The sequence below is a fragment of the Pimephales promelas genome, chromosome 10 (genome assembly GCF_988280905.1).
Source record: "Pimephales promelas chromosome 10, fPimPro1.hap1.1, whole genome shotgun sequence".
Classification (NCBI taxonomy): domain Eukaryota; kingdom Metazoa; phylum Chordata; class Actinopteri; order Cypriniformes; family Leuciscidae; genus Pimephales; species Pimephales promelas.
Genome location: NC_142778.1, coordinates 34,994,777 through 35,010,563, shown reverse-complemented (window position 1 = coordinate 35,010,563; position 15,787 = coordinate 34,994,777). Strand labels below are relative to the sequence as shown.

General features: G+C 38.7%; 1 protein-coding gene across 1 annotated transcript in view; it reads right to left on the bottom strand.

Annotated features, from left to right (window-relative positions):
* The window catches only part of ryr1b (ryanodine receptor 1b (skeletal)), a 126,852-nt gene that overhangs the window by 76,365 nt on the left and 34,700 nt on the right, over positions 1–15,787 (bottom strand). Inside the window, 16 exon segments of the mRNA XM_089116626.1 lie at positions 2–368; positions 1,218–1,662; positions 2,819–3,045; positions 3,142–3,277; positions 3,497–3,501; positions 3,574–3,736; positions 5,396–5,556; positions 5,649–5,778; positions 6,840–7,192; positions 8,699–8,907; positions 10,971–11,145; positions 11,294–11,499; positions 13,560–13,707; positions 14,018–14,177; positions 14,251–14,334; positions 14,414–14,517. Of these exon segments, the coding sequence (XP_088972752.1) occupies positions 2–368; positions 1,218–1,662; positions 2,819–3,045; positions 3,142–3,277; positions 3,497–3,501; positions 3,574–3,736; positions 5,396–5,556; positions 5,649–5,778; positions 6,840–7,192; positions 8,699–8,907; positions 10,971–11,145; positions 11,294–11,499; positions 13,560–13,707; positions 14,018–14,177; positions 14,251–14,334; positions 14,414–14,517 (3,073 nt within the window).

Here is a 15,787-nt window from a genome sequence, read left to right as displayed (position 1 = left end):
TCCTTCTTCAGAGCTTTCAGCTCCTCATCCTCCTCCTCTTCTCCAACTCCTTCATCCACGGCTTCCTCGTCTTCAGCCGCTTCTTCTTTCTCCTTCACCTCCTCTCCTTCCTCCTTGGGAGCAGCTTCCTCTCCTGGTTCCTCCGTCTCTGCCGCCTCCTCTTTCTTCCCGAACACACTGGGATCAATCATCTTGAGAATGTGCTTGACGTCTTCATTGTTGAAGATGCCCATAATGAGGAGGGTGCTGATGAGTTTGAGAATGGGAACGAAGTGGAACTCAACGCTGCCCCCAACAGGATCCCGCATGGCCTGGCTGCCATCGAACACGGCTTCGGTAAGCATGCTAAGAGCCTGGGTCTTCAGCTCCTGACCCGTAAAAGCAGAAAGAGTGTAGATATTAACAAAGAGAGTGTCTATCGACAACTGTAAAATACAAACATTTCTTCATACTATACTGTATCAATAAAATGCTATAACAATAATCGTCATACATCCGGTATGGTTAACACACTTTAACTGCTTTAACTGAGAAATCACCTGCCACTTTTGTTCACTATATGTTTCATGACCCCCCAATCTCCTCTGTCTTTTGGTACTTTTTGGTACAGTAAGAGATTTCTGAGCGAGCAAGAGGGAGATTTGAACAAAGACTGTAGAAAGAGAGATGGCTGAGAGACATTACAAAAGAGAAAAGCTCAAAGGAAAATCACGTGAAAAAGAAGGGTTATGATCAGGCTAGGGCTTTAGGATTAGCATTAAGGCCGTGTGTCCACCAAAGCGTTTTTCCACACGCCTGGCGTATGTTTTCAATTGCCTTCAATGGGAGCGTTGCGTTTTTTAAACTCCATGAGCGTACCGAGGCTCTGAGCGTTTTTTTTCTTCACGCTGAAGCGCCGAGCGCCCGCCGTTTTTTACTGGTCGCTGAAGTTGAAAAATGTTCAACTTTGGATAAAACGCAGCGCTCATCACTGTCGCTTTTTACCCAGCCGTCCAATCACAGTGGAGGAGGGGCGGGACTAAACCACACCGACCAACTGTCAACATTCAAACTGCTGCGGATATTCTGTATCATAGCAACGAAACGTCTCATTGCGGGAACTTAGGATATCGGCAATTTATGCGGCGTATTTGCGGACTTTGGCTGATTATGCTCTAAATCATGTGATTGCATAATCACGTTTTTCTGGAGGGACTGATTATTGGACCCCACTGTACCTGCAGAGGGATGATGGGGCTTAGGGTGTAGAGATCTGGGTCGGTGCCCACAAAGTTGATGGGGGAGAAGTGTAGCTTGGGTCTGAGGCAGGTTGTGAGACCCACTCCTGGCAGGTCATGGGCCGTCTCTGCATCTGGGAAAAGCTTAATACTGAGCGTCTCTTCCGTCATGGGAATGATGAACTCGCGGTTGGTTCCCAAGCGGTTGCGTTTGGCCGACTCCAGGTGGATACTGATGAGAAGGTCGTAGTAGCCGCTGCGGAGAGGGCCGGGCAGGTACGTGTTCTCAATCGCGTAGAAGAGCTGGGATTCGTCCACGTGGCTGCAGAGGGCATGGGCCACACGGTTGTTGCCCAACGCACACACGGCACAATAAAGCATCAGGGTGTGATAGTGGAACTTCAGCAAGTCGTGCTGCTCAGACAGTTCCAGGACGTCGATACACCTGCATATGAGAGGAAAATATCAAACAATACATAATTAGACAAAAATACTAGATGCTGTAAATGGAAGCCTGGCCAGAAAGTTTAAACAAGGGGCGTTTCCTTCAAGGAGGCAACAAAAAAATAGATTTACAAAAATAAAACAACAGAAATATTACAAAATGTGACATTAAAAAGAGTAAAAGTCACTCATTTCTCTTATGTAACAATGTCCAACAGTGAAACCAGTTCTTGTCTGTCAGTCATATAATGGAGGTCTATGGTCACCACCTCAAAGAGCATGCACAGAGAAGTCCAAATTAAACATGATTTAATGACTCGTAAATGTCATATAATGTAATATAACGAGTCATTTAATCATGATTAATCTGGACTTCTCTGTGCATGCTCTTTGAGGTGGTGACCATAGACCTCCATTATATGACTGACAGATAGTCTTGGATGCCCTTGAGGTAAGCTAAAACATATCAAAAATTAATTTCAAAGTGAACTATCCCTTTAAATAGACTAGCTGAACATTAATTCACAAATAATATATATTGTTTAAATTCTTACTTCCTTTAGTTATTGTTTTTGGTATAAAAGTAAAAACACTAACTTGAAGAAATTTGTACTTGGTGTTAATAAATAGAACATTACATAGTTAGTGTAATAAAAAACATATTGTATTGTATTTGGTTTATTTAACCTGAAAAATTAAGTGTAACAGGGACATAAAAGTATAAATACATATATATAAAAGAGGACTTTTCCTCCTCATTTTAAAACATCACCGCACACCACTGGTTTGAAGTAGTTTAAAGTCAGCATTAAACCGAATATGTGTTTTTCTTGCTTATTGTGACATATAACCGAGTGATAAAATGTAGAAAGGGATTTGATTGGATCATCGTGGTTTGCTATTGCTGTGAAGTCATGGGTGAGTGATGGGTTTTTCTCCCCATGTGCCAGCAAACACATCATCAGAGAAGACAAGAGGTAGAGGCAAGAGGGAGGAGAAGTTATTTTGATTTAGGTTTGTGAGGGCACATGAAAAAAAAATGAACAAAAGATGTGCTAGGGTGTTCTGGGTAATTGATAGGTAGGAATATAGATGGGTACTTCATGAGCATGTTTTTATAACGACCATTTCAGTGAAAAAAAGTCGTCCTACTGTACCTGTTCTCTTCAGGTATATGCAGAGCCATCATGGTGAGAGGATCTGTACATTCCACCATCCATCCGTGCCTTTCGCTCACCCGCCCCACTTGTGGATTCAGGAAGTGGTTGGGCATCCTGCTCCAGATCACAGGGGTCAGCATCTGAACATCGAGCCGAGGAGGACACTGGGGAACCGAGTTCTTGCGCTCACTATGGAACATGGCCGCTGAAAGAGGCATGATATTCTGTAGGATGGAGAAAAAATTGAGACATGTAACTAAAACACTACTTCTAAAAGAAAGCTAATGGCTTCAAGGTCGGAAGCAAAGGATAAAGCTGACCTTTAGTTTTCCAAGCTCCAGCTGCAGCAAATTCTGGCTGCCTGGCAATACAAACACAGCTGGAAACAGTTTAGTGTTGGGCTCGACCTGAGAGAACACATGTATACATATGAGTTCAGATGAACAACATGCACTCCTAACAGTTCAGAAGTGAAAGGGTTAGTTCACCCAAAAATGAAAATTCTGATGTGTGTACATCTCCAATATGTACATTTCCAATTGAGGAACAGAAAGCTATCTTAAAGAAAGATATCTTAAACTGTGTTCTGAAGATGAACAGAGGTCTTACGGGCTTGGGACGACATGAGGGCGAGTGATTAATCACATCATTTTCATTTTGGGGTGAACTAAGTACCAAAGCTAAGGAAAGTGGAGTTAAAAACTGAATTTTTGAGGGCCACTAGCTCCTTTAAAGAGATGACCTGCACTCGCCTGATAGAAAGTGTTGATCTCCTTCCCATTGGCTGTGAAATTCAGTAGACCTGTTGCCAGATCCACCAAGCAACCAATCACCAGATCCTCCTGGCTGAACCTCTGTTGAGTGCTGCTGCCAAACTCTCCTCCCCACACCATATAGCAGTTACTCCTCCTTATACTGATCAACAAGATATTAGAAGTCATGAATAAACAAGTAATTTATTTATTGAAGGGGAGAAAGAATATTTTTATTTCAGAAATTCTGTTCCTTTTAACTTAATCACGTTTTTCATAAAACATATGAAGCAGCACAACTGGTTTCAGCATTGATAATAATAAGAAACGTTTCTTAAGCAGCAAATCAGCATATTAGAATGATTTTTTTTAAAGATCATGTGACTGGAGGGATCATTCAGCTTTGATATTACAGCAAATAATTACATTAAAAAATATATTCAAATTTTAAATTGTAATAACCTTTAACATATTACGGTTTTTACTGTATTTTAAAGCAAAGAAATCCTTGGTGAGCAAAAAATTCTTAAAATAATAGATATTTACAGTACCTGAGAAGCAAAATTAAATCTAAAGGCTTTTAATTAAGTGCGAATTAATATTTTTTTCGAACCCCATTGTAAAAAATTACAATTTATTATTTTAATTTGTTTCTCAGGCCCCGTTTACACGAGAACGCTCGCGGGTGAAAACGTAAAAAATATTTTATCATCAGAAGTGCCTTTCGTTTACACGGCGATGGCGTTTTTGGGGCCTAAAAATGCAAAAAAGTGAAACCAGCCTCCGGAGTGGAAATCTTAAAAACGTTCCACCGTCGCGTTCCCGTGTAAAGGGTAAAAACGCAAAAGTCTGCTAGACATTGAAGGTTGCACGCATGCGCGCGGACTTGGTGTTGTTGTGTGGCAGTGCTTCACATCGCCACCTAGCTGCCTGGAGTTCATACTACATAGAATTTCACACACTTTTGCGTCACGCAGATTTCCCACAAATAACGCAGAATAAAAAGTGATAACGCAACGCCACTTTTGCGTTTTTTCTTCAGATCGTTTCCGTGTAAACATAGCCTCAAATAAATACACCTTTTATAGGCTTCTTACATTTTTTACTGAAAAACAAGAAGAAGAAAAAAATTCTCCATAATATTTTTTTAACTATTTTTCAAGAGAACATTCAGCTTTGATATTACAGCAAATAATGACATTTAAAAATACATTAAAATGAAATAAAAAATTATTTTAAATTGAAATAACCTTTAACATATTACGGGTTTTACTGTATTTTCAAGCAAAGAAATCCTTGGTGAGCATAAGAGACCTTAAAAAAAAAATAATCTTAAAATAATGTATATTTATAGTACCTGAGAAGCAAAATTTCATAATTTGGTAATTATATAATTTTAATTGAGTGTAAATTAAGTTTTTTTCTAACCCCATTGTAAAAATTACAATTTATTATTTTAAATTGTTTCTCAAATAAATGCACCTTTTTAAGGCTTCTTACATTTTTTACTGAAAAAAAATTTCTCACTATTTTTCAAGAGGAACATTTTTTTTAACATGTGCTGTACATCCAAAATACTATACTGTACATATTATAAATGATAGGCATTACACTTTTTCAGTTTTAGTATTCCTGAGGTAAAATCTCTCCCAACTGATTCTGAAGGTCGGTTGCTGAAGTAGGCCACTAGTGCAGTGCTCTTACATCACCAAAATCGATACTCACCTACATCACCTCACTACACTGAACATTTATTTTTAACCAAATGCTTCTCCGCACTGCAGCTTCTTGTTTTTCAATGACGGCTGAATCTTTATCTCACCTGTCGTGTATGTTGCCCTTGTCGTCTCCAACCGTCAAAGTGACGGTACGGACCTTAGACAGGTCGAAGTTGAGGTCATACATGTGGAAGTCAGGGGTGACCCAACCCACCCATACCCCGCTGGGTTCTTGCCCGGCGAAGATACGGACTGAGTAATAGTACTGTACGGTGGAGACAGAGAGAGAGAAGGAGACGTGAGGAAACAAGAGCAGAGAACGTGTCGTATATGACGGATCTCGTAATGAAGACTGACTGTGGTCGTATTGAGGATAATCTCCGGGTCGTCGCGGTCATCGGGCACCACATCCTCAAACAAACGGGGCATAAGAGGAGCAGGTGGAGGAGGGGTAATCATGGCCGCCTTTTTAGCCTTAAACAGGAAGCTGAGGAAATACATTTGAGTGGTCAGATCAGTAGAGAACAAGAGAGGTAGGCCTATATTATTTCAGTAACAAGAACTCTTTTTAAAGGTATGCTAAAGGTATATACAGGAAAAACACTTTAAAATAAGATTCATTAGTAGATTCATTGAACTGCAATTATTAATCTTTGTAAATGTTAATTTCAACATTTGCATAAAATCTTGTAAATATTAGTTAATGCACAGTGAACTAACATGAACAAACGGCTTTATTTGTATTAACTAACATTAAAAAAGATGTACAAATACAGTAACAAATGTATTGCTCGTGGTTAGGTCATGCTAGTTAAAGAAGTAATTCACTTTTGCTGATAATTACCTCACTCCATGTCATCCAAGATGTCCATGTCTTTCTTTTTCAGTCGAAAAGAAATTAAGGTTTTTGATGGAAACATTCCAGGATTTTCTCCATATAATGGACTTCATTGGGAACCAAACGGTTCAAGGTCCAAAAGACAGTTTCAGTGCAAACTGCAAACTGTTCAAATGGCTTTAAACGATTCCAGACGATGAATAAGGGTCTTATCAAGCAAAACGATCGCTCATTTAATAAATAAATAACAAAGTTTAAGTTTTATAAGCTCCAATGCTCGCCTTGCTCGTTCGTGACTCTCCTGTTCGAACTCGTTCATCAAAATGAACATATCTTTTTCCAAGTCATTTGGTTCATTCAACGAAACGAACGAATTGACTCGGAAAAATATTCGTTCATTTTGATGAACGAGTTCAAACAGGAGAGTCACGAACGCTCATCACAGAACAGAGCAAGACGTCCAAAAGTGTCTTTTGGACCTTGACCCGTTTGGTTCCCAATGAAGTCCATTACATCGAGAAAAATGCTGTAATGTTTTCATCAAAAACCTTAATTTCTGTTCAACTGAAGAAAGAAAGACATGGACATCTTGGATGACATGGGAGTAAATTATCAGAAAAAGTTTTTTGAAAAGTGAACTACCCCTTTAATTTTAACCAATGAACCTTATTGTAAAGTGTTACCACCCTATAAAAGTCCTCGGTTCTCACCCTTTCTTTTTTCCTTTCTCGGATGCAGTGTCTTTGTCGTTTTCTTTACTGCTTGGGATGTCTTTGGGCACGGACGGCTCCTTTTCCTTCTCCTCCTGCTCTTTGCGACTGGCTGACTTTTTCAGCAGCTCAAATTCAGAGTCGGGGTCCACCTCCAGCACCTGATCCTCAGGGATGGTGAGGGTCCGAGTGAGGGGAGTGGCGCCGGCGGTGACCTTGAAGATCAGGTCGAACTCTACAGGCATGCTCAGTCTGAAGAACAGCATGTCTGTGTTGGAGTTTTGGGATCCGAAAGTCTTGTGTGTTATTTTCAGACAGGGGGCGCTGTCTACGGTTCCATCCACACGAGAGACCTACAGGTCACAATAAAGGACAATAAAGCCGGTCCATAAACTCTAAACTCAATTAAATGTCACATAAAGGCCCCATTTACACTGCATGGTTCAAGTGACCCACTTTTTCCTTTCATGTGGCACAGATCGGATATGACCGGAGAACGAGTAAGCAGGAAAAAAACGTTCTCAGATCGGATTCAGGCCTCACTCATATATGAATCGGTTGGGTTTTGACACAAATTTTACAATTCGATTCACAAGCTTGCAATTCGATTCAATTACAATTCGATTCAATATTGATTATTTTGGACATTAGGTACAATACATGGCAAATTTTTTCAAGGAAAACAAATCTCATAACTAATGCTGTAAACTATGGGAGTCAGTTATACATTTTATTTGTAAAGCACTTTTCATAGTTAAAAACAATCCCAAAGCGCTACAGAGTATAAACAAAGATAAAAACCGTAGTTGTAGCCTACTAGGCTCCATTAGCCTACTATTGATGTTGAAGGTAAAAATGAACTGATTTGCAGCTATACAAACACTTAAATCACACTTTTATTTATTTGTATAATAAGAAAGTTATATGAAATATAAACATTTAAATGGTGGCTGTCATAAAAACTCGCCAGACTTATTCATTATGGACGAACATTAAAAATTATAATGAATATGTAATATGGTGCATGTATTTAGCAAAATTCTCCTCTCTAGTTAATTTTTCTTGCTGACTAGTTTATGGTCACATGGTTTTTCTGAGGTAAATGTGACATTGTTTACAAGCTGTTTAACTGACTTCTTTACACGGATGAAACACTGATTGGGCGATACCACGTTACATGATATGGATTTCGATAAGTTGTACTCTATTTTTTAACACACTTTCAGATGCTCATTCATCTTCTCTTGAGCTGAGCGATCTCACGCCACAGCACCAAAACGGTATTTATGTTTTTGAATTTCATAAGAAAATGGATGTAATTCGAAATTTGAGACTTTGTTTCATAATAATAGTCACAAAGCACAAAGATTATTGCGATTTATTGGTGCTACAATGTTCAACTCATTCATCAAATGAAAACAGGACGACTAATTGATTCTTGAGATTTTAAGAATCGAGATCGGTTCGTAAAAATGAGAATCGATTAATATCGAGAAATCGATATTTATTACCCAGCCCTGATAAAAAGCTTCAAGGCATTTTGGGTGACAGGCCAAGCTGCAGACAAGGGCTCTCCTCTTTTTTCTCCACCATACGAGACCAATGTTTTGCTGATGACTTTTCAAAATATTGTGGAAAGTAAAACACTGGATAATTTTATTCGCATCTGCATCCATTGCATTTCGTGCTGTTTTACTCCCTTTTCCAGGTCAGAAAGTCTACATTTGGTAGTTTCAGGAGTGTATAGTGTAAATGCAAAAAACAGATACGGGTAACTTTTAAAAGTAAGTGTAAAAATCGGATATAGTCAGAAAATCGGATTTGGGGATCAAAACCTGCAGCAAAGATTCCTCAAGTACCTCAATGTGGTTGTGCTCGGTGGAAACTGGGACAAACTGAGGCAGGCTCTTACTGAACCACATCGTGATGTCTCTCTTCATGTTGATGGCGAATGGCTCGAAGCCCTCTTGGAGCCCACAGATGGCGAAGTAGCGTAGGCTGCTAACATTCTGACCTAGGTTTATACGGCCAACCTGAGAAAGACCCAACATGCAGACTGGAATGAAACCTGGAGAGAGAAAAATAAAGAAAAGAGGCTGATTTATAGCAAAGGTGGGGAAAACAAAATCGATACAACATTGAAAAGAGATATTATGCATGGGAATATTGTTTTACAAATACAATATATCCATTATTGGTCTTTTATTCTCTTTTAATGATAGTAGAATAACAAAATCTACTGTTTTTTCAGTCCACTACTATAGTGTTGTTGTTGTTGTTTTCTGGTGAGGTCAGAGGAGATAGTTAGTGTGCAAGTTAGAAAAACCAAGATGGAGTCGTCAGAGAAAGAAATAACCCACTTTCGAATACAACGTATGGACTTATTTAGAATTTTTTTTAACAAGGATGGGACAAAGGTGATGGATATATGACACATACAGTACATGATGATGATAAAATACTATGACTCACCTCACACTAGATCATTCAGAGATAGGGCTAGCTTTAGATAAAGACAGCTTCCTTAGATAAATCAGCTTCTTTTTGGGGACATTTGCAGTTAAACAAAGGTAATAAATAGCTATACATGTAATTACAATACTTACAATACAATATTGTGAGTTTTTATATTGTGTCGTATAAGGACTCTGGTAATGGTGCTAGTGTTAGCTTTAGCTATGAACTGCAAAGCTGAAATTAAATCAGTTCCTCTGGGGCCTTTTGCAGTAAAAAAAAAAAAAAAAAGAGTAATAAATCGCAGTATATTGTTGCATTCATGCCATCATAAATTACCATAATTACCAGATTACAACTCATAATTACAACTGGGAAACTGGGAATTTTCTGAGAGCTCCAACTTGTACTCAATTTGGTATTGATAGTGCTGCTACAGAACCGTATAATTTCGTATAAAAGTATAAAAGAGTAGAACGTCACGTGTTGTCATCTCATAATTACATTAATTACAACATGGTGTGCACGCAGCATATGTATAAAATATACATTTTACATATCCTATTGTGACTAAAGCTGCATGTTGACCCCATTTGATGCCAAACACCATTAATACGAATACCAAAAATACAAACAACATCTAAGGTGCCAGATTTTGCTATTAAATTTGTATATTGAAATATGCTATTGAATGGCTTTACAACTTAAAATATGGCACATTAATCATATGGACAGTCTTTATGATACCTTTAGGTTGCTGCCAAGCCAGTCTATTATTCAGAAATTAATATTTTGTTTCATGGAAGATTGAAATTTGGTTTGGAACAACAGGAGAGTGAAAGTAAATGATGAGTATTTTCAATTCTGTGTGAATCATCCATTTAATACCTTAAATCCTTTTTCCTTAATACTAAAAAACGCTATTCAATCAGAACTGAATTTCAATTAGACATCTTTTTAAATCCCAGACTAGGATTGATCTGAGTCTGTGGAAACAAACCTCTTGAGACTCAAAAAAATAACTACAGACATTTCCTGACCGACAAAGCTTATGTAGCCCTCAAACCGTATTCACTTTATAGCCCTTAATCCTGTAATTGTGGACAAATGTGGGCACAGAGGACTCAGGTGCGATCCTAATTTTTATTTATTATAAATGCTATATCATTGTCTTCGATAAAGTTTTGTCTTATCCATTTATGGTGTTTTTGTTTTATTTTGGGGGTATTTTTGAATGTATTTACTTCAAAAAGCACCATATTTTCTATGTAAATTATTCTTATTTTTATGTTTTATTTTTTTTAACTACATTAAAATATCATTCCAATAAGTTCTTAGAGCTAAAACCTGAAGATGAAGTGACTTTGGGTTATTTTTGAATGCTCTCAATTACAGTTTTTCCCATTCATTTCTATGGGTGCCCATTTTTGACCCAAATACAAGATTAAGGAGTTTTTTTTTTCCCACCCACTTAACATTGTAGAATTGAGTAAAAAAAAAAATTGTGTGTGTTCAGGAGGCAAACTTAGGAAAAGTAGCCAAGTCTTGTGCTGCTCAAATGAAGTATTTTTTTAAAATAAATCAAACTATTTTGCCCACATTTGTCCAGAATACGGTTTTAGGGTTAAAAATACACATTACCTCAAAAAACTACAACGTTATAGCCCAAATCCTCACCTTCTCCAGGCTCGATGTCTTTGAAGGCCATTTCAGAGCCAGAATCGCTGATCAGCATCTCTCCGTTAAGAGTGAACATGATGTTCATATCAGTGAGGTCTATCATGCAACCGACCACATCACCAGACTGCCACTGACGACCAAACGGGTCATTACCAACGTGCCATCGCTGAGCCTGCAGGGACAGCAAACGAGAGTAATTTAGCTTTTATTGCAGCTATACAAAATAGCTTGTGCGGCACACAATCCAATTAGCTGGAAAGATGTCCCACAGCCTGTTACCATATGACACAGCAGAGTTAGATGAATATGACATCACTGACCCTGTTTCCATTAAAGACATAGGCCAGCTCATCAGAACCAAGCTCGACATCAGAGCGGACGTTCGGTCGAGCCCAGCCCACCCTCATCTCTCCTGTGGTTACGGCCTCAAACTCAAAGTACCACTTTCCTGAGGTGATGGCGTACTGCTTCTCTGCCCTGAAGATACGCACTTTATCTCCACCGGTGTTCTCAACACCATGACCACCTGTGGAAAAAAGACATTTGAAGAATTTTATAATGGAATAAACAATACATTTACATCCAATTCTGGATCCTAGTATATCCTACTGAATCAGGGCTTGACATTACAATCTGCCGATGCCATGGGTACAAAAACTGGCATATATATATATATATATTAGGGGTGTAACGGTACATGTATTCGTATTGAACCGTTTCGGTTCGAGGCTTCCGGTTCGGTACGCATACAAACCGAACGATTGCTTGGACCATTTTTCCTGCCGGCAAAATTCGTGCTGACGCGGCCAACACAACGTTGCGCAACATCAAATCGCAAGCGTAATGAAAACAGAACGAAACTACTCGTTATGTGCTTCATGGATCGTTTATCAGTTCGGACCAGCAACATCTGTGCAGCGCGAGCCGATCTCGATCAAGCAACACTGTTACCACACCGCGCTAAGAGATCCGGTAAAGAAAACATTTGAATTCGCCACTGAGGTAATAACATCGCTGCGAGATCTAGTGAGATGCATTCACATTTCTCCGTTATTAACCGTAGATCTCTATTAGATCAAACAGCGCTGTCATGGAAACCAGGAGAAACATTGTGCCGTGAATGAACTAGTAATACTTTCGTCCACAGACCAGCAACATTCACCATGGATTTAATATAGTAACACTAACTGGAACTGGTTTGGCTGGAATGGTGAAATGCTTTCAAGTACTTCACACATCTTTTTCCAGCACTTCAAAATTCAAATATTATATAAATAAATATTTAAATGTTATTTTTAATGTGATGACCAAAACATTATTTGTTCATCCTTCAAAGATGACCCCCATTTATAAACCTGAAAGTTTCAAGATCTAGGAAAACTCACACTTAAAAATCACACTTATTGAAATTTCTCTGGTATTTCTTTCTTTTTGCTGTATCGAAAACGTACCGAATCGTGACTTTAAAACCGAGGTACGTACCGAACCGTGATTTTTGTGTACCGTTACACCCCTAATATATATATGGCAGTTTTTGTACCCATGCCATCTGTGTCAAAACTGTGGCCAGTGAAAATGCTGAGTGGCTAGTAACTTTGGGAAAACCACTAGCCACAGTGGCTGATGAGCAAAAAAGTTGTCAAGTAGAGCCCGACCGATAAAGGATTTTGAGGCCGATACCAATATAAATATTTGTTGGTTTCAAAATCTGATATTCCGATATATATCGACCGATATTTTTTTATTTTTTTTCAGTAACGTGCAACAAAATATTAACAGATTTCCCTAACATTAGTTATTTGTAGTTATATATGAGTTTTAACTAAAATAATATGAAAATGAATTTTAAAAAGAAACTTGTTTCTTTTATTGTCACAACAGAACAGAGGAACCAAAACGTTAGCGGTCTTCCACTGATGGTAGCGGCATTAGCTAGCTTTGTGGTTAGCTAGTCTATGATGAGCCATAATTTAGCAATGGATGATGTCATACTGCAAATTGTAAAACATACATTTTCAATATAACAGGCCAAGGAGAGATTATACGTCTCATTGCTATAACTGTCACGCGCTATTAAAGAAATACTTCAGTCACATGGTCAAAAGTTAAAAGGATAGTCAGTCAAGTCAACTACACTGTAACAACATAACGTAACTATTACTAGCTAATTCCGCTTCACTTCTCAGCTTATTTAACAGCAGCAAAACTGGACATGATAGTCACAAATTTTGTCATGCTTATTTGAGTTAAGAGAACTGATGGGGATGTTCTTTTAATTGTTATTCAAGCAATGTATGTATCGTGACCAACTCAACGAGTGTTGCCAACAGGGACGGTGTAGAGTGCCCTCTGGTGGACAAACTATACAACTCAAACACTCATGACATGGTTCAAGCGTGTTTCGTCCGTTTTTATTTTATTTTTGAAATGTATCAACCATTATAACTGCCGATACCGATAGTTTGGAAAATGCCTAATATCGGCCGATAATATCAGTCTGCCGATATATCGGTCTGGCTCTAATGTCAAGCGCTGCTACTATACCTGGTATATGAAAGACATGAAAGTAGTATATGAAAGACTCACTGCTCTCCTGATCTGGAGGCTCGATGTTGTACCCATAGCCAATCAGAGTGCGTACAGCGTTGTTCACACTGTCTCTGTTAGTCTTCTTCGTTCTCTCATCCAGCAGGTTGTATGGCACCAAACGAGGGTTGCGTTTATTCAAGATGTCCTGAGGGTAAGTGATAAGAGTAAAACATTTGGGCTACCTTTCAAGTATCCAAGATCTGTGCAAGTCGTTCTTATCGCAACGCAATATTGTGAACTAAAAGTACAGATAAAAAATAGAAAGCTTTTTAAACTACTCAACTATTTTTGTGGTGAATTTGGACTAACTTGTGGAAATTATAATTAGGGATGCACCGATATGAAAATTTTGGCCGATACCTATAACCTACGCCCTTGTCTGGATGTTCACTTTTTTCTTTCAGATTTGCACGCTTGTAATTTCTGCTCATGGAGTCAACAGTGTCCACATCTACCTGCATAATGCTGTAGGTCCATCCTTGTCTGACTCTGTCCCGGGCCCAAACATTGTGCCCATTTTCTGCCAGCTTCTCCACCAGCTGGTTCTGATTGGGCGTCAGTTTGACATGACTGAGGTCCAGAGGAGCAGGTTTGAACCCACTGCTCATCACATATCTGACCAAGAAACAAAAATATGAAAACCAAAACTGTATACATTCACAAGATAAAACTTTTTAGGTTCACATACGTTTTGGGTAGTTTGATCTTCCTCAGATTCTCCTCTGCTTTCTCATCTCCCATGCCGACATGGCAGCCCAGAGCTAAGAGAGTTCTGGAGAGGTCAAGGAGAAAAAAAGGTGATCAATAAATTGGACAGACAGACGGATGCATAAGATTCAACAGACACTCACTTCAAGGTCTCTCCAGACATCTGGAGGTTATAATTCCTCTCGGGTTCTGGAAGACTATGAAAGTCCACCAGACACGGGTGCAACTTCTTATTATCATCCCTGAACTGAGAGAGACAGCATTTTTTTTTAGCTTTATTTAAACGTTCAACTTTATGAAAGGAGTAGTTCACTTTTCAAAAAACTTTTGCTGATAATTTACTCACCCCCATGTCATCCAAGATATCCATGTCATTCTTTCTTCAGTCGAAAAGAAGATAAAAACATTCCAGCATTTTTCTCCATATAATGGACTTCAATGGGAACCAAACGGTTCAATGTCCAAAAGACAGTTTCAGTGCCATCTGCAAACTGTCCAAAGGGCTTTAAACGATTCCAGACGATGAATAAGGGTCTTATCAAGCGAAACGATCGCTCATTTAATAAAAAAAAAACTTTTAAGTTTTATAAGCACAAATGTTCGCCTTGCTCTGTTCTGTGATGCGCGTTCGTGACTCTCCTGTTCGAACTCGTTCATCAAAATGAACAAATCTTTTTTCGTGTCATTTGATTCATTCAACGATCGACATAAACGAGTTGACTCTGGAAAAGATTTGTTCATTTTGATGAACGAGTTCGAATAGGAGAGTCAAGAACGTGCATCACACCCTAACCCCAACCCTAACAGAGCAAAGCGACCATTTGAGCTTATAAAACTTAAACTTTTTTTTTTTAAATGAGCGATCGTTTTGCTTGATAAGACCCTTATTCGTCGTTTGGAATCGTTTAAAGCCCTTTGAACAGTTTGCAGTTTGCACTGAAACTCTCATTTGGACCTTGAACCGTTTGGTTCCCATTGAAGTCCATTATATAGAGAAAATCCTGGAATGTTTTCATCTTCTATTCGACTGAAGAACGAATGACATGGACATCTTGGATGACATGGGGGTGAGTAAATTATCAGCAAAAGTTTTTTTAAAAGTGAACTACTCCTTTTAGGATCTTTTGTTGATGGGTGTGTTCACACTCTGCATGTTTGGTTTGATTAAAACGAACCCTGTTGCGATTGCTCTGTTAGTGTGGTTCATTTGGATAAGTGTGTGAACACTATTATCTACCCAGGTGACACCAAACAAGCTTTTTGGTTTGTTTACATGTCTGTGGTCCATGTTGCATTAATCTTTTCAGCGTCTCGGTCCGCCTCCAAACGAACTCTTTTCGAATGAAATATGAATGCAACATTGATCAAAGACATATAAACAAACCAAAAACAGGACATGATGTCTCAAGTTGCGACCCTAAAAAGGAGTTTTTAGTTTTTCTCGTCATAGTCGCCCATCACAGTTCAGTACACGCATCAGAACAGTGTCTCCTCGCAGCAAATCTGTGTTTGTGTGT